Raw genomic sequence first — 22,347 nt, 5'->3', positions numbered from 1 at the left:
TGTTTCCACTGTTTTGGTACCTCTAGCGCTTTGCAAATGCAACATGGCACTAAAAAATCATTACAGCAAAATTTGAGCTCCAAAAGCCAAAATGCGTTCCTTCCATTCTGAGCTATGCCGTGTTTCCAAGGATTATTCTTATTTGTAGTCCCAAAAACAATAGAGTATGGTTCAAACTCCGCTAAGATAGAAAACCAACAATGAAAAAAGGAAGTCATAGAACCATGACTGTTTTAACAAATACAACATAAATTTTATTGAAATAAAAAGATGAAAATAAGTGATGGATAACCATAAAACCAGAATGCACACAAAAAAAAATGCTATAACAATGAATTAGAGAGCTAATGTATGGTAAAACAATGAAATACAGATACCACTGGAAGAAATATCTACTGAAAAAGAGAAATGTGTATAGCTACCAAGTATGTAAAAATTATGCCAGGCACACTAGTCACTTTCATCCAGCTGAGCTTTAAATTTACTTTTTTAACATCATTTGGCAGAAACACATGTCATTATCATTCTGTTAGCTACATCAACTAGTTGGCTTCAGCTTCCCACATGGATTAAAATCTATCTGCATACTATTACTTTGCATTTACATTGAGTTTGGTCACATGCATCATTGTGGGGGATATACTACATAATTTTTACATATTTAGTAGCTATAAAAATTTCACTTTTTCAGAACACATTTCTTCCAGTGGTATCTGTTGATTCATTGTTTTAACATACATCTCTATTTCATTGTTATAGCATTTTTTGTGTGTATTCTGGTATTATGGTTATCCATCACTTATTTGAATTTTTTTAAACAATGTGTAATATTCATTAAGTATTTAAAAAAAATATATATTGTATTTGTAAAAAATAATCACGATTCTATGACTTATTTTTTCGATGTTCATGTTTTCAAGGAGCAGTTAAGGAGAACATAAGCGGTATTGCTGTACTCGGGAGAAATGTCTTTACAAATGTTTGGGTGCTTTTTCCTCCTTTATTCCTTATTGAAATGAAAAAATCTCAGTTAAACTACATTTTATGAGAAAAAAAAATAAATTTTGATTTTCATGGCCTAATTCCAAAACATTTAGCAAAAAGAACTGTGGGGTCAAATTTCTCACTATACTCCTAGATAAATTCCTTTTTTGGTGTAGTTTAAAATGGTCTCCTTTTGGGGGTGTTTCCTATGTTTTGGCATCACAAGACCTCTTCAAACCTGACATGGTACCTAAAATATATTCTAATGAAAGGAGTCCCCAATATCCACTGGGTGCTCCTTTGCTTCTGAGGCCAGTATTTCAGTCATGTATCACACAAGAGCCACATATGGGATATTCTAAAAACTGCAAAACGTGGGCAACAAATATTAAGTTGGGTTTCTCTGGTAAAACCTTTTTTGTTACAGAAAAAAAAAGAATTAAAATGGATTTTAAATTTTTTTTTGTAAATTTCACCTCCACGTTTACCTTCGCTGTAATTCCTGTGAAACACCTAAAGGGTTAATAAACTTTATTAATGTTGTTTTGAATACTGTGCCGTTTTTAAAATGGGGTGACTTATGGGGGGGGGGGTTCTAATATATAAGGCTCTCAAAGTCACTTGAGAACTGGTACCTAAAAAAATGGATTTTGAAAATTTTCTCGAAAATGTGAGAAATTGCTGCTAAAGTTATAAGCCTCCTATCGTCCTAGAAATATAAAAGGATGTTCAGAAAACAATGCCAACATAATGTAGACATATGGAAAATGCTAACTAGTAACTATTTTGTATGGTATTGGTATCTTTCTTATAAGCAGATACATTTAAATTTAGAAAAATGCTTATTTTTGCTAATTTTCTAAAACTTTTAGTGCTTTTACCATTAAATACTGACTTTATCCACCCTACTATTCCACTAACATAAAGTACAATGTGTCGTGAGGAAACATTCTCAGAATCGCTTGGATAAGTAAAACCATTGCAGAGTTATTGCCACATAAATTGACACATCTAAGATTTGAAAAAAAGGGCTGTGTCCACAAGACCAAAACTGTCTGTGTCTTCAAGGGGTTAATACCTCCATAGGTATAAATGGAGAAAGCTGTGGGGACCACTTCTTCATTTATTCTACACCTGGATTTGTTGGCTGTCGGTCACCTCATCAGGCGGAATGTGGGTTGAGTGACATCTGTTCTTGAGATAGGTGCGGGTCCCAGAAATTAATGGCATATTCTGCATTTAATTCTGCATATATGCCATAAATGTCTTATGACCCTTTAAGTTAAATTTTATTTATAATAATAATAATAATAATAATAATCTAATATATTAACCCATTAGTGACCGCCAATACGCCTTTTCACGGCGGCCACTAACGGGCTTTATTCTGATGCATAGGCCTTTTCACGGCACTGCATCAGAATAAAATTGCGGCGCCGTGAAAAGAGATAGCTCCCTGCTCTCAGCTACCGGAGATAGCTGAGGGCTTGGAGCACAGTCTGGGGACCGTTGTTTGCGGTCCCCAAACCAGCGATCGCCGGTATTCAACGAATACCGGCGACCGCCGTTACAATTAACGCAGCGGTGGAAAAGTAACATTTTTATCTCCTCTCACCATGAATGTTTGGTGAGAGGAGATAAAAAAACACTTGTTAGGCCCCCGATCGTGCCCCCCCCCCTACCGCCGGGAAAATTGTTAAAAAAATGGCGCACGCATGCGCTGTCAGTGAAAGGCAGCTATTCTGCCTGTACATAGAAACTGATCAGGGACCATTATAATTGGTCCGTGATCAGATGGTCACTGTGATATACCTATCACAGTGACCATAGTCCCATATTTTCAAAATACAGCACAAGATTTGTGCTCTTTCCCTCCCTTTTCTCACTGTAGTTAATCTGTGAGAGGAGAGAGAGAGATACTATACAAATCTTGTGCTGTATTATACTGTAAAATACACCACATACTTACTCGCTAGTGTTCCGATATTATCCGAATATTGTCCGTAATTACCCCAGATTACCCGTAATCACCCCAGATTACCCGTAATTACCCCAGATTACCCGTAATTACCCCAGAATACCCGTAATTACCCCAGATTACCAGTAATCACCCCAGATTACACGTAATCACCCCCGTTTTTTTGTTTGTCTTCTAAAAAAATAAATAAAATTAGTGCGGTGAACATGAACTGCAGAAGCCGCAGAATGTTCTCTGCAGAGCAGGCATACGTGATGCTGTGCTCTAGCGGTTCCGGCAGTGATACGGACACTGCGTCAGAAGCAGAACTTGGCTCAGAAAGCGACACAAGTTCTGCTTCTGCCACTGGACCCCCCAGCCCTATGGTGGTGGACACAGCGGTCAGCGGTGAAGCGTCAGGAGACGGGCCTAGTTCTGCAGTCATTTCCACAATTTGGGATCCTGCAATTGCTTTCTCCCCCCAAGTTTTGCCATTTACAGCGACTCCAGGCATCAACGCAGATGTCTCAAATTTTAGTCCCTATAATTTTTTTCATTTGTTTCTAGGCGATCAGGTCCTGGAACTAATCGTCCAGCAGACGAATTTATACGCCAGGCAATTTGGCACCCAAAATCCCAGGTCTTGCTATGCCAGAGGATGGATCCCCACAACAGTTTCTGAAATATTTTTTTTTTACCCTAAACATGGGCATAGTAAAAAAAAAACTCTATCCGCTCCTATTGGGCTACCAGCGCTATCCATAGCACGCCTGTATTTGCAGCCGTTATGGCCCGAACGCGCTATGAGACTCTAATGCTTTTCATGCATTTTTCTGACAATACACAAATCCCCCCAAGAAGTGACCCAGCCTATGATCACCTCACCAAACTGAGACCCCTAATCTCCATCCTAAGTGACTCATTTTTCAATTTATACACCCCAGGCCAAAAACTAGCGGTAGATGAGTCCCTTATGTCCTTCAAGGGCCGTCTATCGTTTCGCCAATACATCCCCTCCAAAAGAGCCCGATACAGAGTGGAACTCTATAAGGTGTGCGAGAGCACAACGGGCTACACCTGTGGCTTTTTCATTTATGAGGGCAGGGACCGCCACCTTAATCCCCCAGGATGCCCAGAGGATATTGGCATTAGTGGGAAAATTGTCTGGGAACTCATGTTGCCATTCCTACAAAAAGGGTACCATGTGTACACCGACAATTACTACACCAGTGTCCCCCTGTATAAGTCCCTCCATGCTGCGAATACAGGGGCCTGTGGGACGGTACGAAAAAATAGAGTCAGCTTCCCTCAACGACTGGTGTCCAGGAAGACTAGTAAGGGGTGCGTCACTCTCATTTGCAAGTGACCAGTTGCTCGCTGTCAAATGGAGTGAAAAAAAGGACGTGTACATGCTCTCCACCGTGCACGAGGACACCACAGTGGCAGTCAGAGAGAGGGGCGCTACCTCTGATAAGAGGAAACCGGTCTGCGTGGTGGACTATAACAAGTTCATGGGGGGAGTCGATCTATCTGACCAGGTCCTACAACCGTACCTGGTCAAGCGCAAAACTAGGGCCTGGTATAAAAATGTAGCGATCTACCTTATCCAAATGGCCACTTACAACAGCTATGTGCTCTACAAGACCCAGCGAACGCTAAGTTTCCTCCAGTATCAGGAGAAAATTATAGAGCACCTCCTGTTTGACTCCCCCGCACCTAGAGACTCCTTCGAGTCAGAGGATGTCAAAAGGCTCACTGAGCGCCACTTCCTTCACCCCGTCCCTGCCTCTGTGAACCAAAGATACCACCAAAAGAGATGCCGGGTGTGCAGTAAACACGGAAGGAGGAGCGATTCCCGGTTTTACTGCTCCATGTGCACTTCAAATCCAGGCCTGTGCAACTACCCCTGTTTTGAGACCTACCACACCGTTTCTAATTATTAATTTATCTATAATTTAGGGAAAACCAAAAAGGGTGGGGAGGGGGGATTCTTTTTAGGGAGTCAATTTCATTTATGCATATTTTTTTGTTTAGTTTCTGGGCTTTCCAAGGGAGGGAGGGATTCTCACGGGGAGGTAGTAAAGTATTTATTTCAGACTGTAAAACTAAATTTCCCCTTTATGATTTTTTTTATACAATTCTTGGACAATTAAATCCTGGACTTGATCACTCACAAATGAATATTGTTTATTGTGCAGGAGCCCACATCTGTCTATTCAGAACATGGACCCCACAAGTGTTCTTGAAATAAAAAATAAATGTGGGCATTGCATTTATTAGTAGATAAATCCAACACCTGCGGCCCGTGCCGCCCCTGAATTAGTGGAAGTCGTGCATTTTAGCAATGGTTACAAGAATAAATTGGGGATGTATTTCCTTTTTCTTATGACTATGTCCTGCCACATACGGCTGTTACATTCCTAATTCTGTACCGTGATACGGGCATGATATTTTTTTTTTGGAGGATCTCTAATAATTGAGCTGTTCATTATCAATACACCATGGGCTTTGTTACGGTTCTTATGGAAATACTGACATCATTTTGGGGATTAGTGATCCTTTACTGTTCCTATAGATGGTTTTGGACATTGCCCCTCTATATATTCTGTAGGTGATTGGTTGTTTTGTGCACATAGCGGTTCCTACCTTGCCGGGCAGGGGCCTGTTATGGTGTACCGCGTCACTTGGCACGTTCGTCCCTCATATAAGGATTGATGGAGCTAAAGAGACGTTGTACAACCAGTCACTGAAAAAAAAAAGCTTGTCTTGACAGCCCTACAGGTGTTCTTCTATCTAGTGAACAGACTCGAGTTTGCAACATAGTTGGATACATTTTCCTACATTTGTTTGAAGATATTGCCCGTCACTCCAGTACAGTTTATTTTTTCCTCTCTGACTGATTTTATATTAGGACAGAATTCTGTCCACAATGACATCATAATGGCACCAACTGCTTCTTCAGCAAGACATAGTCATAAGTACAGGCAAATACGTCTATAGCAACATGTATCCGTTATGAATACACGGCTTCACTTCTCTTCTGTATGCCGCACAAATTTATTAATGTGGCATATTTCTAACAAAATAACCTTCTACCACGTCACCTCTATTTCATGTGGAAACGTAATAAGAGTTTGAAGAAAACATTATATACCCATAGTGTCTGAAATGATACCCATTATTTCCTCCTTTAAAAAATTTTTGGTCCGCATGCCCACTACACCACTACATGAATACCTTTAGGGGTTTAGTTTTTAAAATGGGGTCATTTCTGCGTGTTTTTTTTTTTTGTTCAGGCAGCTCAATGCCTCTAAATGCATCATATGGGGACGAGAATTTATTCAATTGTGCCCTGAAAGCCAAAGGGTGCTCCCTCTCTTTTTGGCCCAGCCACATGTCTAATAAGCAGATTGGGGCAACAATGAGAGTATTTTTGAAAACAGGAGAAACCGGGTGATTGATTTTGTTTTTTTTCCCTCATTTTCATGTTCGCTTTACAAAGAAATCGGTCTTCAAAGTGATACTTTTATGAAAAAAGTGAAGTTTAATTTTTTTTCACCTGCTATGCATTAAATTTAGCAAAATACTGTGGCGTCAAAATACTTACTATACCCCTAGATAAATACCTTAAGGGGTCTAGTTTTCTAAATGGGGTTGTTTATGGGGAGTTTCTATCGTTCTGGTAGTTCAAAACCTCTCCAAATATACAGTGGGGCCTAAAACATTTTCAAGCAAAATAGGAGTCCTGAAAGCCTCTGGGTGCTCCCTTCCTTTCAAGCCCTGCTGTGTGTCCAGGCAATGCATTAGAGTCACAATGGGGGCATTTTTGAAAACAGGAGAAACAGGGTGATAGATTTTGGGGTGTGTTTCTTCATTCTTATGGTTGCTTTACACAGAAATCGGTATTCAAAGTGATACTTTTATGGAAAAAGTGATTTTTAATTTTTTTTCACCTGCTATGCATTAAATTTAGCAAAAAACTGTGAGGTCAAAATACTCACTACACCCCTTGATAAATACATTAAGGAGTCTAGTTTTCTAAATGGGGTCGTTTATGGGTAGTTTCTATCGTTCTGGTAGTTCAAAACCTCTCCAAATATACAGTAGGGCCTAAAACATTTTCAAGCAAAATATGAGTCCTGAAAGCCTCCGGGTGCTACCTTCCTTTCAAGCCCTGCTGTGTGTCCAGGAAATGCATTAGAGTCACAATGGGGGCATTTTTGAAAACAGGAGAAACAGGGTGATAGATTTTGGCGTGTGTTTCTTCATTCTTATGGTCGCTTTACACAGAAATCGGTCTTCAAAGTGATACTTTTATGAAAAAAGTGATTTTTTATTTTTTTTTCACCTGCTATGCATTAAATTTAGCAAAAAACTGTGGGGTCAAAATACTCACTACACCCCTAGATAAATACCTTAAGGGGTCTAGTTTTCCAAATGGGGTAGTTTATGGGGAGTTTCTATCGTTCTGGTAGTTCAAAACCTCTCCAAATATATAGTGGGGCCTAAAACATTTTCAAGCAAAATATGAGTCCTGAAAGCCTCCGGGTGCTCCCATCCTTTCAAGCCCTGCTGTGTGTCCAGGCAATGCATTAGAGTCACAATGGGGCATTTTTGAAAACAGGAGAAACAGGGTGATAGATTTTGGGGTGTGTTTCTTCATTTTTATGGTCGCTTTACACAGAAATCGGTCTTCAAAGTGATACTTTTATGGAAAAAGTTTTTTTTTTTCACCTGCTATGCATTAAATTTAGCAAAAAACTGTGGGGTCAAAATACTCAGTACACCCCTAGATAAATACCTTAAGGGGTCTAGTTTTCTAAATGGGGTTGTTTATGGGGAGTTTCTATCGTTCTGGTAGTTCAAAACCTCTCCAAATATACAGTGGGGCCTAAAACATTTTCAAGCAAAATATGCGACCTGAAAGTCTCCGGGTGTTCCCTTCCTTTGGGGCCCTGCCGTGTGTCCAGGCAATGCAATAGGGTCACAATGTGGGCATTTTTGAAAACAGGAGAAATAGGGTGATAAATTTTGGGGTGTGTTTCTTCATTCTCATGGTCGCTTTACACAGAAATCGGTCTTCAAAGTGATACTTTTATGAAAAAAGTGAGATTATATTTTTTTACGCCTGCTTTGCATGAATTCTTACACAAAAACTGTGGGGTCAAACTACTTACAACACCCCTTAATAAATACCTTAAGGGGTGTAGTTTTCAAAATGGGGTCACTTGTGGGGGTTTCCACCATTCTGACACCTATGAGCCTCTGAAAACCTGGCTTGGTGCAGGAAAACCAAATGTACTTCAAAATGTATACAATTATTACTAAACTTGTAAGTCTTCTAAATTGCTAAAAAAAATATTATTTTTTTCAAAAGTGCTGCCAAAATAGAGTAAAGAGATGGAAATATATATTTAATAAAAAAAAATGCACTGTAAGTATGTACATATGTGACATATTGCCGTTAAAAATAAGGAAAAATGATAATTTTTACAAAATTTCTTCAATTTTTCTATTTTTTAATTAATTTCCGCAAATCGTATCAGTCTACTTTTACCACTAAAATAAAGTACAACATGTGACAAAAAAACAATGTTAGAATTACTTGGATATTCAAAACTTTCGCTGAGTTATTCTCTGATAAAGTCACACATACCAGATTTAACAAATCTGGCTTGGTCATTAAGGCCCAAACAGGCCCGGTCATTAAGGGGTTAATTACCTATACAGATGCAATTTTTTTTTCTTGTGTATACTAGTGCTCCTCATTGAATTAGAATATCATCAAAAAGTTAATTTATTTCAGTAATTCAATTAAAAAAACTAAACTCATATATTATATCGATTCATTACACACAGAGTGATCTATTTTCAGCATTTTTTTTCTTTTAATGTTGAAGATTATTATGGCTAACAGTTAATGAAAACCCAAAACTTTGTGTGAAAATTAGAATAATATATAAGCCGAATTTCAAAAATGATTTTCAATACCGAAATACTGAATACTGAAAAGTATGCACAGTATTTACACTCAATACTTGGTCGGGGCTCTTTTTGCATGAATTACTGCATCAATGTGGCGTGGTATGGAGGCAATCAGCCTGTGGCACTGCTGAGGTGTTATGGAAGCCCAGGTTGCTTTGAGAGCGGCCTTCAGCTCGTCTGCATTGTAGGGTCTGTGTCACGATCTGTGGCTATGAGGACTCACTGGGCCACACTGCCGTAATGGTATAGCTGTTGGCCAACAGTGTACCAAGTCAATGTCTATATAGTCCAAGCAAAAGGGTACCTGTAGCAGTTCAGACAGTAGTAACGGCTAGGCTCAGATGGGACCTTGGCAGCAGACACCAGACATGGTGTAATACAGCAGGCGTGACCGGTGGCACAATGCGACTCCAACTTCTAAGGCACAGGATCAACGGTAGCACAGGATACAGGATACTTGTAGCAGGTACGGGGACGTGGGGAACAGGATAACACTAAAGGACTATGTGCAAGACTAACATTGGTAAACACAACAATGCTCAGGTATTGAGTAAAGGGGCAGGGCCCTTCTTATAGTCCAGGGTGATCATGGGTAATTTGATGATTATTTCATGTGCACACACTGGCCCTTTAAGGCCGGGCACGAGCGTGCGTGTGCACCCTACAGAACACAGCAGAATGGAGCGGAAGTGAGCGCTGGCGTCTCCTTGGGAGGAAATGCGGGCCAGCGCTCACAGATCCATTGCTGCGGCCGTCGGGAGGTGAGTAGTCCCGACGGTCCGCGGCCGTGGACGCTACAGTCTGGTGTCTCTCATCTTCCTCTTGACAATACCCCATAGTTTTTCTATGGGGTTTAGGTCAGGCGAGTTTGCTGGCCAATCAAACAAAGTGATACTGTGGTTATTAAACCAGGTATTGGTACTTTTGGCAGTGTGGGCAGATGCCAAGTCCTGCTGGAAAATAAAATAAGCATCTCAATAAAGCTTGTCAGCAGAGGGAAGCATGAAGTGCTCGAAAATTTCCTAGTAGACGACTGCGTTGACTCTGGACTTGATATAGCCATATTTAACTTGACTTTTATAACTTGACTTGCGTTATATCACACAACAAAAGACATTGAAATGTCATTGAAGAAGTCAAGATAAGGGATCTAGGCACTGTTCATTTAAAAATCAAGGTAAAGACTGCTACATCTGTAACACCGTGGACCAACACTGTTGCTCAGTGGTCCAAAGTCCTGTTTTCAGATGAAAGTAAATTTTGCATTTCATTTGGAAATCAAGGTCCCAGAGTATGGAGGAAGAGTGGAGAGGCGTCAATCCAAGTTGCTTGCGGTCCAGTGTGAAGTTTCCACAGTCAGTCATGGTTTGGGGAGCGAAGTAATCTGCTGGTGTTGGTCCACTGTGTTATATCAAGTGCAGAGTCAACGCAACCGTCTACCAGGAAATTTTAGAGCACTTCAGGCTTCCCTCTGCCGACAAGCTTTATGGAGAAGCTGATTTCATTTTCCAGCAGAACTTGGCACCTGCCCACACTGCAAAAACTACCAATACTTGGTTTAATAACCACAGTATCACTGTGCTTTATTGGCCAGCAAATTCGCCTGACCTACACCCAATAGAGAATCTATGGGGTATTGTCAAGAGGAAGATGAGAGACCCCAGACCCAACAATGAGCAACCTGGGCTTCCATAACACCTCAGCAGTGCCACAGGCTGATCACCCCCATGCCACGCCACATTGATGCAGTAATTCATGAAAAAAGAGCCCCGACTAAGTATTGAGTGCATATACTGGACATTATTTTCGGTAGGCCAACATTTTGGTATTAAAAATCATTTTTGAAATTGGGTTTATATAATATTCTAATTTCCTGAGACACTAAATTGTGGGTTTTCAATAACTGTTACCATAATCATGAACATTAAAAGAGAAAAATGCTGGAAATAGATCACTCTGTGTGTAATGAATCTATATAATATGTGAGTTTCACTTTTTGAATTGAATTACTGAAAATAAATTTACTTTTTGATGAGATTCTAATCATTGAGAAGGACTAGTATATATTACAAAGCTAATTTTTTTAAATGTTGTATGTATTGCTAGGCATGAGGAATATCATTGCATTTTGACTAGTTTATGTAAATCTATGTTTAACTTCACAAGTCAATAAATTTCACAAACTTCAAAACATTCTTAGTTGTTTTAAGAATAAACTGAATAAACTGAAGGCATTATAATTGTGCTATTCATATGAAGAAAAGCAAGATTGATTTAAAACTTGTTTGTTATACTTAGATTTTATAGAACATTTTTTACTTTGTAGTTTGATCAGATAGTTTTGCAATCCATTTAAAAACCTAGTCTGGAAAATCCTTGACCAACTAACGAAATCTGAACAGCAATAAGTAGGGAACATTTATACTATAGGTTTATCATAACAGTATTACCTTCAGAATAGTGGGATAAGGTTAATAGGCTTACACAGGATGCTCCAGCCCCAGAACCAAAAATTGTAACTCTCTTTGGGTCCCCTCCAAAAGCTCCAATGTTCTCTTCAATCCATCTTAAAGCTTGTATTTGATCAAGTAAACCATAGTTTCCCTTTGCTGCTTGGTCCCCTGTACTCAAGAATCCTGTGATAGGAAAAAAAATACATAATATTATGATGATGATAATATTAATAATAATAATAATAATAATAATAATAATAACAACATAACTTGCTTGTGAAAATCTAACAAAAATGTTCCATATATTTTATTTTGAGGACTCTGAATTTCCTTCCAAAGGAATCAGCATTAGAACAACAAAAAGTATTATTTTTTTGTAATTCACACCTATTGAGCTAATTAGTCTGAATACTGTTTAATTGTTACAACCTGATTGGTTGACAATTTGAGTATTGCTGGAAATTGAGCTAATTTGGGCCAAATTTATTTCAATTTAGTCAGAGTTCTGGTGCACATACCATGTGCCATATTTATGAACTGTTTTAGACACTTTTTGCAACAAGCGTGGCATATTGGAAAAAGAGGCATAGTCTATTAGAAATAGCAGTGGTTTAAAATTCACCACCGTGCGCCAACATTGTGCCAAAATTTTGCCACAAAAAAAATGCCGTAAACTAAGCCAACCAATAGCTGGTATAAGGAAGAGAAAAGTGTCTAACGTGTCTAGCAATATGCAACAAATACATACCATACAGCATGCTCATGATAAATTTTGCGCATCTTCTGATTGCCTGGTCTAAGTTTACGCTGTCTAAATTTTAAGCAGTATTGTTAAATCTGCCCCATTGTGTTTAACTAATTCGCAATTTGACATTCAATAATTTACTTACATTTACATTTTGGCAAATCAGCAATAGAGCAAAATGTAATCAATGAACTAATCAATTTCTGCATACAGAAATCTGTGGTAAGATTACCTCCCGCGAGGACCCGTTCAAATGATTATTATGAAATCTCACAAGAGTGAGATTATTAATTTCTAGAAAGGGATTATTTTATTTGTATGTATGTATGTATGTATGTATGTATGTATGTATGTATGTATGTATGTATAAAATTAGCATTTTATTTTATTCTGTTTTATTTAATATCACATTGCTATACATGTTCTCTACTAAACCTTCCGTTGATTAAATCAAGAATGTAATGCAATGATTAAAGATGTTGTGGGAATTATAACACATTTTTTCTATCATGTCTTTGAAATATACCCTTATCTTATTAATTGTGTTTATTTCTAAATTTAAACACATGCATTAATACACATTTTAACTTATTGTTCTTATTAAATTATAAATATAATCTAAATATCAACCAATAAATGACACAACCTTTAAAGAAACATAATGATTAGTAGGTAATAACACAAATGCCAATACCAGAAATTACAGTACTTAATGAAATGCATTCTATTATTTCTATCTATCTCTATCTATCTATCTATCTATCTATCTATCTATCTATCTATCTATCTATCTATCTATCTATCTATCTATCTATCTATCTATCTATCTATCTATCTATCTATCTACTATTTCTCTCTCTCTCTCTTTCTCTATATATGTCTATCTGTATATATATATATATATATATATATATACATATGATGTTTTTTGCTCTATATATATATATATATATTCTCCCCAATAAAGATGGGAACATCGATTCCTTTTTAAACTCAGACTGGACTCAGCGCTGGATCATTCCACTTTTTCTCCAGCGTGGACATTTACTACCTCTTAATTTGTCTGAAAATGCCCTAGGTTTTTCCAGGTATATTAAGCCATGGGTACTGTAAAAAGCTGTTTTTTAAGGAGTATTTTGCACCATGTGTTTTGGGTAACATTTTCTAGCTCTGCATCCCATTTCTTATAGCTATTTAACATAATCTGCACATTCTGTATCATCAATATATTATATAGACTTGGACATTGCATCTTTTTTTTTTACCTTAGTTTTCACCTAATATTTAAAAAATTCAGATGATTCAATTTTATATCAATCTAGGGAAAATTGTGCAGTTATAGCATGCTTAATCTGCATATAATGTAAAAAATCTTTCATCCTAAATGCTAATTCTTCTCTAATCTATTGAAAAATATAAAATAACCCTTTCTCATGCCAAAATGGCTCGCATTCAATAGATTTAAAATGACACTGTCGGCCACCTCTCCAGGCAGAATAAGGAGTTGAGTGTCCTCTGTTCTTGAGATAGGTGCGGGTCCCAGAAATTGGAGAAAAAAAAGCCTGGATAGTCCCAATCTTTGTTTGGTGAATCATATCAAGATTTGAGCACTTTCTTTTTTTGTAAATTCTTTATTTTGATTTTGTAGGTAAAAGAGAATTGAAGGGAGAATGGGAGTTACAGAATGGAAGGGAGAGGGTGGGAAGAAGGGAAAGATCACAATAATAACAAACAAACATTTGTCTCTTCTGTTCTTATACAGAAAGATAAAAATAAATAAAAAGGTTCATATAAATGTGAGTTAAATCTATTTTGCTTGAGAAAAAAGAGACTCAAGAGCTAAATGAATTCAACAAGTATGGTGCTTAGGACTTAGGAGGAGGCCGCTAATTAATTGTTGCTGTCTATAGATATTCATCTAATTTTCCGTTTATTTGAAATTATATCCAGTTATCCCAGATCTCAAGGTATTTATCGAGAATAACTTTCTAAAGAATTTGCTGACAACCCCACTTTCCTATAGTGAAAATGTCATAAACCATAAAATGATTTAGTTCAGAAACTAGACGGAGATGTTTAACAGGTTCTGCACCCTATCCAATTATATGTTGCAACTGTGCCACTGACGATTTCTAAAAACTGGAACTCTCATGCCTCCATACTTAACTGGGACTGAAAGCATGTTCTATTAATTCTGGGCCTTTTCCAAGATTAAAAGAAATTGAGGAACATACCCTCCGAAGATTTAAAAACGGTGCCTTGTGTCATAAAAAGGTTATTATGTACGATAAAAAGAACCAAAGATAAAATCACCATTTTTAAGATTGCAGCTCTTTCACCTATTGTGATTGGGAGATGTCACCATCTCTACGACTTATTCCTTATTGTTTTCAGTAATGGAGAGATAGTTAACTCAACAAAGTCATCCAATTTACAAGAGACCATTATTCCCAAATACTTGAATTGGTCTGATGTTTCTATCAGGATAACTTAAACGAGGGTGGTACCTCCCGATCCAGAGATAGAAGAGCAGATTTCTGCGAATTCACTTTCACACCTGAATATTTACCAATTTGCTGAACAATTTCCAACAATCTGGGGCAAGAGTAATCAGCGTTTCCCAATAGTATAAGCATGTCATCAGCAAACAGTTGAATTTTCTCCTTCCTGGATGCATACCTGAATCCATCAATATCTGGCCTAGATCTTATATATATGTCGCCCGGGTTTCCGCGACTAAGGCAAACAGTAGTGTGGACTATAGGCAGCTTTGTCTGTTGCCACATTGAAGTCTTAATCTTGCATTGAACCCCTGGTAAAGCAACTTAATCCAGCCTCTAAATTTCTCCCCCAAACCTAATGTTGTCCGAACTGCCTGTAAGAAGTTCCACTCAACTCGGTCATAAGCTATGACCATGCTGAATGAAAACACCTCACGATCCCAGCAATTATTAAGGTATATCTGCATATACCAATATAATCTTTGTATATTTTTGACCCTTCAAAGCATAAAACTCTTCTGATAGTTATGCAATAAAGGACTCACTTTTACTAAACACTCCATTAGGATCTTCTCCAGCAATTTATAATCTAAATTGAGAAAATAAATTGGACAGTATGAACTCATGTCGGCAGGGTCCTTTCCCTTTTTTTAACATCAGATTTATTAAAGCTTCTTCCATTGATAGTAGCAAAGCATCCTGCTGAAGGGAACATTCATAAACTTCCAGAAGAGTCGGGAGCAAAGTATTATCATAATTTGACAGTAGCTAGCATGGAATCCCGTCCGTACTTGGGGACTTTCCAGTTGACAATTGTCTTACTACCCACCGTAACTCTGCCAGAGTAATTGGGGAATCCATGTATTCTGTTTAAAATACTGCCTACTGAGTGGATACTTTCAAAGTAATAACGTCTTCTGAAAAAAAAATACACAAATTCTAATAGTACCTGATAAATCTCAAATAACAGTTCCCTTCTTACCAATAATTGCTCCTATCACTGGATTATCTTCTTGTCCTTGACCAATTTAGGGAGCCACTTATAGTATGAACTACCCCCCCCCACACACACTTTTCTCGTATTTATTAAAAAAAAGATTGACTCTGGGTCTTCTGATAGATAGTATTCTTTAATATTTCCGTCTTTTCATCCCATAGCTCTTTATTTTATTTTGAGGGTAAACAAATAGATTCTAATAATGGGATACCTACTAGTCACTGTTTGTATCTTCACCTGTAACTACCCTAGTAAATAAGTATGTTGTCTTAAATTTTGCCTACTTTAGTTTGTAGAATTTACACAGCATATTTTGCTTACAATTCCTCCGGTAATGTCAGATAGATATTTAGAAAAACATCCATGGCACATCTATTTAATATTTGCATCCCGGACAACAAAACTTTTGTCTGTGTCTGTTGTGGATACATGATATTCATAGAGCACCAGCATAAAAGTAGTAAATTCACCTGTCTTAATGCAGTGCAAAGGTCTTTCCTCTTACTTCAATATTATTTTCCTTTGATTTTCTCAGTATATTGGCCAAACAAGAATCTAGTTAAGAATTGCACATTTTTGGCAATTATCTGGGCATACACTCTCCCGATTGTTTTCATTTAGTTCACTTCCTGTCAGATTTAAAAGATTCACTTTCAACATATACCTCATTTCTTAGAATCCCTCATGAAAAAATGTAGGAACTTAAAACCAATGCTGCTTTCAAATCAATGTGCTTTAGAAATCAAGGAGGATCAGGTAGGATTTCTGAACACTATAACCCACAGTATTTGTTTGCCCCAAGACAAATTACGCTATATTTGCCACATAAACTGTTATTTCTTGACCCTGAAAGAATGGTAGGATACAAATGTATCCATCTTTACCTTGACTTTTAACGCATTAAATAAATAATGGCTCCCTTATCTCGACTTTTTCAATGACTTTTCAATGGCTTTTGTTGTGTGATATCGCTCTACAGCAAGTTATCAGAATCAAGTTAAAGATGGCTACATATGTATGTCTGAGGGTATGTGCACACGCTAGCTGGCTTTTACGGCTGAAATGACAGACTGTTTTCAGGAGAAAACAGCTTCCTCGTTTCAGACGTAAATGCTCCTCCTCGCATTTTGCGAGGCTTCTCTGACAGCCGTAAATTTTGAGCTGCTCTTCATTGACTTCAATGAAGTACGGCTCAAATTACATCTGAAAGAAGTGTCCTGCACTTCTTTTGACGAGGCTGTATTTTTACGTGTCGTCGTTTGACAGCTGTCAAACGACGACGCGTAAATGACAGGTTGTCTGCACAGTACGTCGGCAAACCCATTCAAATGAATGGGCAGATGTTTGCCGACATATTGTAGCCCTATTTTCAGACGTAAAACGAGGCGTAATACGCCTCGTTTACGTCTGAAAATAGGTTGTGTGAACCCAGCCAGAATACATACCGAATACATCTATTAACCCCCCTTAATAGATGAAGGTTTGAGGCATGAAAGAAAAATTTTATTTTTTAATGGCACTATTTTAGGGGGAAATAATTTATTGATTAGCTTTTCTAAAAAAAAATTGGGAGGAATAAAAATAAAATCAGTAAAGCTGTAAAAATAACAAGTCAATATTATTTTACGGGTCTGTTCAAATCTGGTGATACCCAATAAGCATAGTTTTAGTTAGATTCATAACTTTATTATTTTTCTGTCAACTTAGTCATATAAGGGGTTGTTTTTTGGGGGATGGGTTGACATTTTTTTTGGTACTGTACTATTTCGGCACCCATTTTTCTGTGGGGGAATGCAAAAAAGAATCAGCAATCCCAGCATTTCTTCCACTGTTTAGCGCACAGTAAAAAAAAGTAAACTTTATTCTACAGTTGGTTATGATTGCGGCAATACCAAATATTTACTTATGTATTTTTTTCATAATAAATTATTTAAAAAAATTAAATAATTAAATGAAATAATGAATTTGTGTTTTTAGTTTTATTTTTGGAAGAATTTTTTTTTTAGGATACTTTATTAAACTTAAAAATAACTTTTTCTTTAGTCCCCCTAGGGAACTTGCAGCAGCATCCATTTGATTGCATAATTATTTGAAATACATTGCATTTCAAAGCATTATTGCCTGTCAGTGTTACATTGACAGGCAAATTATTATGCCATGCCTCCGTTAGCAACAGCCTGAGTGCCGCATTGTACAGCGCATACCACTGAAATAGTCCTCTGGAGCGCTGCAGTTAAAAGGCAGCAAATCAGAAGACTTCCCCTGAACGGCCGACGTAAAATCACCATACTGCTGTCGTTAAAGGGTTAACACTACCTTGACTGAGGCAGGATATAATAAATTGCTACATTGGGATCTTGCTCCTTATGGCTTGTCAACTATTTTCACATGTTTTTCTTACAAATGCTTTCGGAGGTTCAGGTCTGATGGTACACTACTTCATGTATGGTGGACTAAAGTTTCCAAATATGGAGTATGGCTTTATTCCTTTTTTCTTCAGTGACCAACCTCTACCTTTTTAAATTCTCCTGAAATGCCCTCCCCAGTGGGCTCTTAAAAGGGTTGTCCCACTATTAAATGTTATTGCAATGTAATTCAACATTGAAATTAATTAATTTTTTAATGTACCTTATATTACAAAAATGCTCTAGTTATGAGATACTCCCTTTAATTTATTATAATGGCACCCCATGATGTTTAATCTGTATAGTAATCTCCACATCTTTCTTCTGAGCTGAATGTGGGAGGACGCACATACTCAGTTCCACTCTCCAACTTCCGCATGCCAATAGAAAATACCTTCTCTGCTTGTCAGTAAAGAAGTAGTGAAGATGTTATTATTCAGAAACACAATTTGTCTTCTTCAGTTACATAGAGCTGAGCTCTCCCTCTAAAAAAACATGTAATGTGGGACATATTTAAAGCTTCTCCTAGAGAGTAGGCAGAGGCAGCAAAATAGAACAATCTTCATATATAAGCTATGATAGGGAGGGGGAGGAGCTTCAGCAGAAAGGACATACCCCCTGAGCAGCCAGAGTAAAGAAAATCTAGCAGAGCAATTGGAGCAATGAATGGGGAGATCTCTGGATCCAGGTAAGATACGGGGCTGGCTCTAGCTTTACTAGAAATAGATTGTCATGTACTATATTATGTCTGATTATCTTGTTTTTCTATTAATTCTGGGACAACTCTTTTAAGGGGAGCCAACTATCAAGATCTCTAAATGTGTAAAAAGGAAGGGTTAAAGAAAAATAAGAGGGAAGTGACAAGGACAAATCTCAACACGCCTGTGGTGTTACTCACTGTAGGTCAGAACACGTGGCACAAATTTGAGGGTCAGTTTGATGGCTCTGGCGGGAGAGACTTTGTCTCCTTTATTTGTTTGTTTGCTTTTTTTTTTTTTTTACTTTAGAATGACGAAGTATACAAGATTAATTTTCTTTTATGTTCTTTGGTTTTATGCTACCTTTAAAAAATTATATATAGATGAAAATAAGGAAATAGTCTAAAATATACAGGTGCATAGATAAAGAGAATAATAAAGCAAATAGAAAAAGAAAAACACAGCAAAACATATCTTTTTACCAATAACGTATTTACTGATTTAACTAGACTAATGTGATGAGCCTCAAGAATCCAATTAAAATGCAATCATTAAATACTTGTCATGCAGTATGCATTGCATTACATTTCTTTAGGTGTCTATTTGTAATTAGTTATTGATTTCTACTCAAGCTAGCCTAATATAACTTATAAGGGAATATTTTAATGGAAACATAGAATTTCAGTAGGTCATGGAAAACAACTATTTAAATTAAAAATAAATTTATTTTTATCATATATTTTACCAATTCTTTGTATATACTGTATGTCTATATTTAAATAATGTACACACCAATCAACCCTAGCATTAAAACCTCCTACCTAATATTGTGTAGGTCTTCTTATGCCACTGAAAAAGCTCTGTCCTGTCAAGGCATGGGATGCTTTAAGTACTGTAAGTTGTGGGATGGGTACTCCATGGATAGGACTTGTATTTCCAGATCATCCCACAGATGTTGAAATGGATTAAGGACTGAAAATTTGAAGCCCAAGTCAACACCTTGAAATCTTTGTCATGCTCCTCAAACCATTCCTAAACAATTTGGGCAGTGTGGCAGGGCACATTATCCTGCTGAACGAGACCTCTGCCATTTGGGCATATGCTTGCCATGAATGGGTGTACTTGGTCTGAAACTATGTTTAGGTAGGTAGTTCCTCTCAGTGTAACATCCAAATGAATGCCATGACCCAAGGTTTTCCAGCAAAACATTGCACAGAGCATCTCACTTACTACGCCGACTTGCCTTCTTTCCATATTTTATCCTGGTGCCATCTTTTCTCCAGATAATAAATGCACGTGCATCTGGCTGGCCATGTGATGTTAAAGAAAACATGGTTCATCAGACCAGTCCATCTTCTTCCATTGCTCCATGGTCCAGATCTTATGCTCACTTGCCCATTGTAGGTGCTTTCAGCCAAGGTCAGGGATTAGCATGAGAAATCTAGGCTTTGCAGCCCTAAATGAATCAAGCTGCGATGTACTGTGTGTTCTGACACCTTTTTATCATAGACAACATTAACTTTCCAACAATTTCTGCTACAGTAGCTTTTCTGTGCTGTGGGATTAGACCAGACAGAATAGCCGTCGCTCCCCATGCGTATCAGTGAGCCTTTGTCACCCATAGTGCTGTCGCCAGTTCACCAATTGTCCTTCTTTGGACCATATTTGGCAGATACTGACCACCAAATATGGGGAACACCCGACAAGACCTGCCATTTTGGAGACGTCCTGACCCAGTCATCTAGCCATGACAATTTGGTCCTTGTCAACGTCATTTATATCCTTACACTTGCTCGTTTTTCCTACTTCTAACCCATTAACTTCAAGAACTGACTGTTTGCTTGCTGCCTAATATATCCCACCCCTTGACAGATGTCATTATATCGAGATCAATGTTATTAACTTAATCTGCCAGTGACTTTTAATGTTATAGCTAATTGGTGTATACTTTACTTGAACCGCCCAGTTATGTAGAATTAAAGGGTTTGTCCACTATCGGACAACCCACCGGATAGGTCATCAGTATATGATCGGTGCGGGTCCGACATCCGGACCCCGCACCGATCAGCTGCTCCGGCTGGATGGGTCATCAGTTTTCTGGTAGTGGACAACCCCTTTAATTGCAGTACTATTCAAATACCTGCATGGCAATTTTTTAACTTAGAAAATGTTGTATCATAAATGAATATAATTCAGTATATGTGAGGAGCATTTTACGCATGAGATAGCTATATGTTGTCATAGAATATCGATAAAGTTTGCAAAGTGTTTTATGGTTAAGTCATACAATTTCCTAAATGTTAGAAAACCATAAAAAAAGGTATGCATTTTAAAGAATAAATTATGAAATTCCTCAACTCTAGCATTTTTTATGCTTCAACCTTTTGTATGCTATAAATAAACGTCTCTTTTTTAATCATCTCCCTAACCATGGCATATAATCATTGTCAATGCCAACATACTTTAGTTTTTTATATGTACCATTATCCCCACTGTGTCAAGGTATAGAGACCATAAATGTAATATATTATATTTTACGAATACGTTAACATGGATTACATTTTTTATTTTTATTTTTTTAAACACTCCTAAAATGTAAATGGGCTGCTATAGCGAGAAAAATAGCCCTCATATAGTGACATTTGTGCCGTTAGACTCACACCTGTACACAGCAGGTTAAAGCAGTGAGATCTTTTCAACCCCTTGGCTGACTCCACTCCATACTCAGTGGGTGTCGGCTGTATGTTACAGCTGAGACCTCACTGCAACAACTGGTTTAGAAGATAACTTTAATCCGGGACATGTAACCACTTAGATGTCGTAGTCTAAGCCATTATAAAAAGGAGGGCTGCTTATCGCAACATGATTGCAAAGTCTAATGCTTGTCATGATGACAGCCTGGGGGCTTAATTAAGGCCCCCACATCTATCATCTGTCTGCTCTATTAAGCCCTGCCAGAGTAGTGTCGCAGTGTTGATACCAGTGATCAAATAATCGCTTGTTCAAATCCCCTAAAGAAACTAAAAGTAAGTAAAAAAGAGTTTAATAAAACTTTTTTAATTTACAAAAACAATATTAAGTTAAAAAATAATGTTTTTCCCATTTTATTCTAAAGTAATGTAAAAAATAAATAAATATATAACATAATTGGTATCACCGTATCTCTTTAAGTCAGAACTATTGAAATAGAAATGTTATTCAAAGGGGTTGTTTAGTTTTAGCAAATTAATGCTAATTTTCCAATATACTTTCTGTGTTAATTCTTCACCATTTTCAAGATCTCTGCTTGCTGTTATTCATTAGGGACATTCATTGTTTACTTTCAGTGAATCAAATTCTGTTCATGGTCATGTGATAGACACACAGGTGCTGGTATTGTTGGAAGACACTGCTCTCATACACATAGTGTAACTGTAACGACCATGCACCTGTGTATCCATCACATGACTATGGACATATTTTTATTCACTGGAAGCACACAATGAATGTTCCTACTAAATAACAGCAAGCAGAAATCTTGAAAAAACACACCACAATTATTGTTTTTTGGTCACCTCAGCTCCCAAGAAATTTTTTATAAATAGTTATTAAAAAGTGTACCTCAAAATGACAACAAAAACTA

At 37.4% G+C, this 22,347-nt stretch overlaps 1 protein-coding gene across 2 annotated transcripts in view; it reads right to left on the bottom strand.

The window, feature by feature from the left end:
• The window catches only part of NLGN4X (neuroligin 4 X-linked), a 261,523-nt gene that overhangs the window by 47,430 nt on the left and 191,746 nt on the right, over window positions 1-22,347 (bottom strand). For both annotated transcript variants that reach the window (XM_075853982.1, XM_075853983.1), the window contains one exon: window positions 11,377-11,562. In XM_075853982.1, coding sequence (XP_075710097.1) covers window positions 11,377-11,562 — 186 coding nt within the window. The remainder of the gene's footprint in view (window positions 1-11,376; window positions 11,563-22,347) is intronic.

The sequence above is a fragment of the Rhinoderma darwinii genome, chromosome 2 (genome assembly GCF_050947455.1).
Source record: "Rhinoderma darwinii isolate aRhiDar2 chromosome 2, aRhiDar2.hap1, whole genome shotgun sequence".
Lineage (NCBI taxonomy): Eukaryota > Metazoa > Chordata > Amphibia > Anura > Rhinodermatidae > Rhinoderma > Rhinoderma darwinii.
The sequence above is the reverse complement of the archived record's forward strand: the minus strand, read 5'-3'. Positions and strand labels throughout refer to the sequence as shown.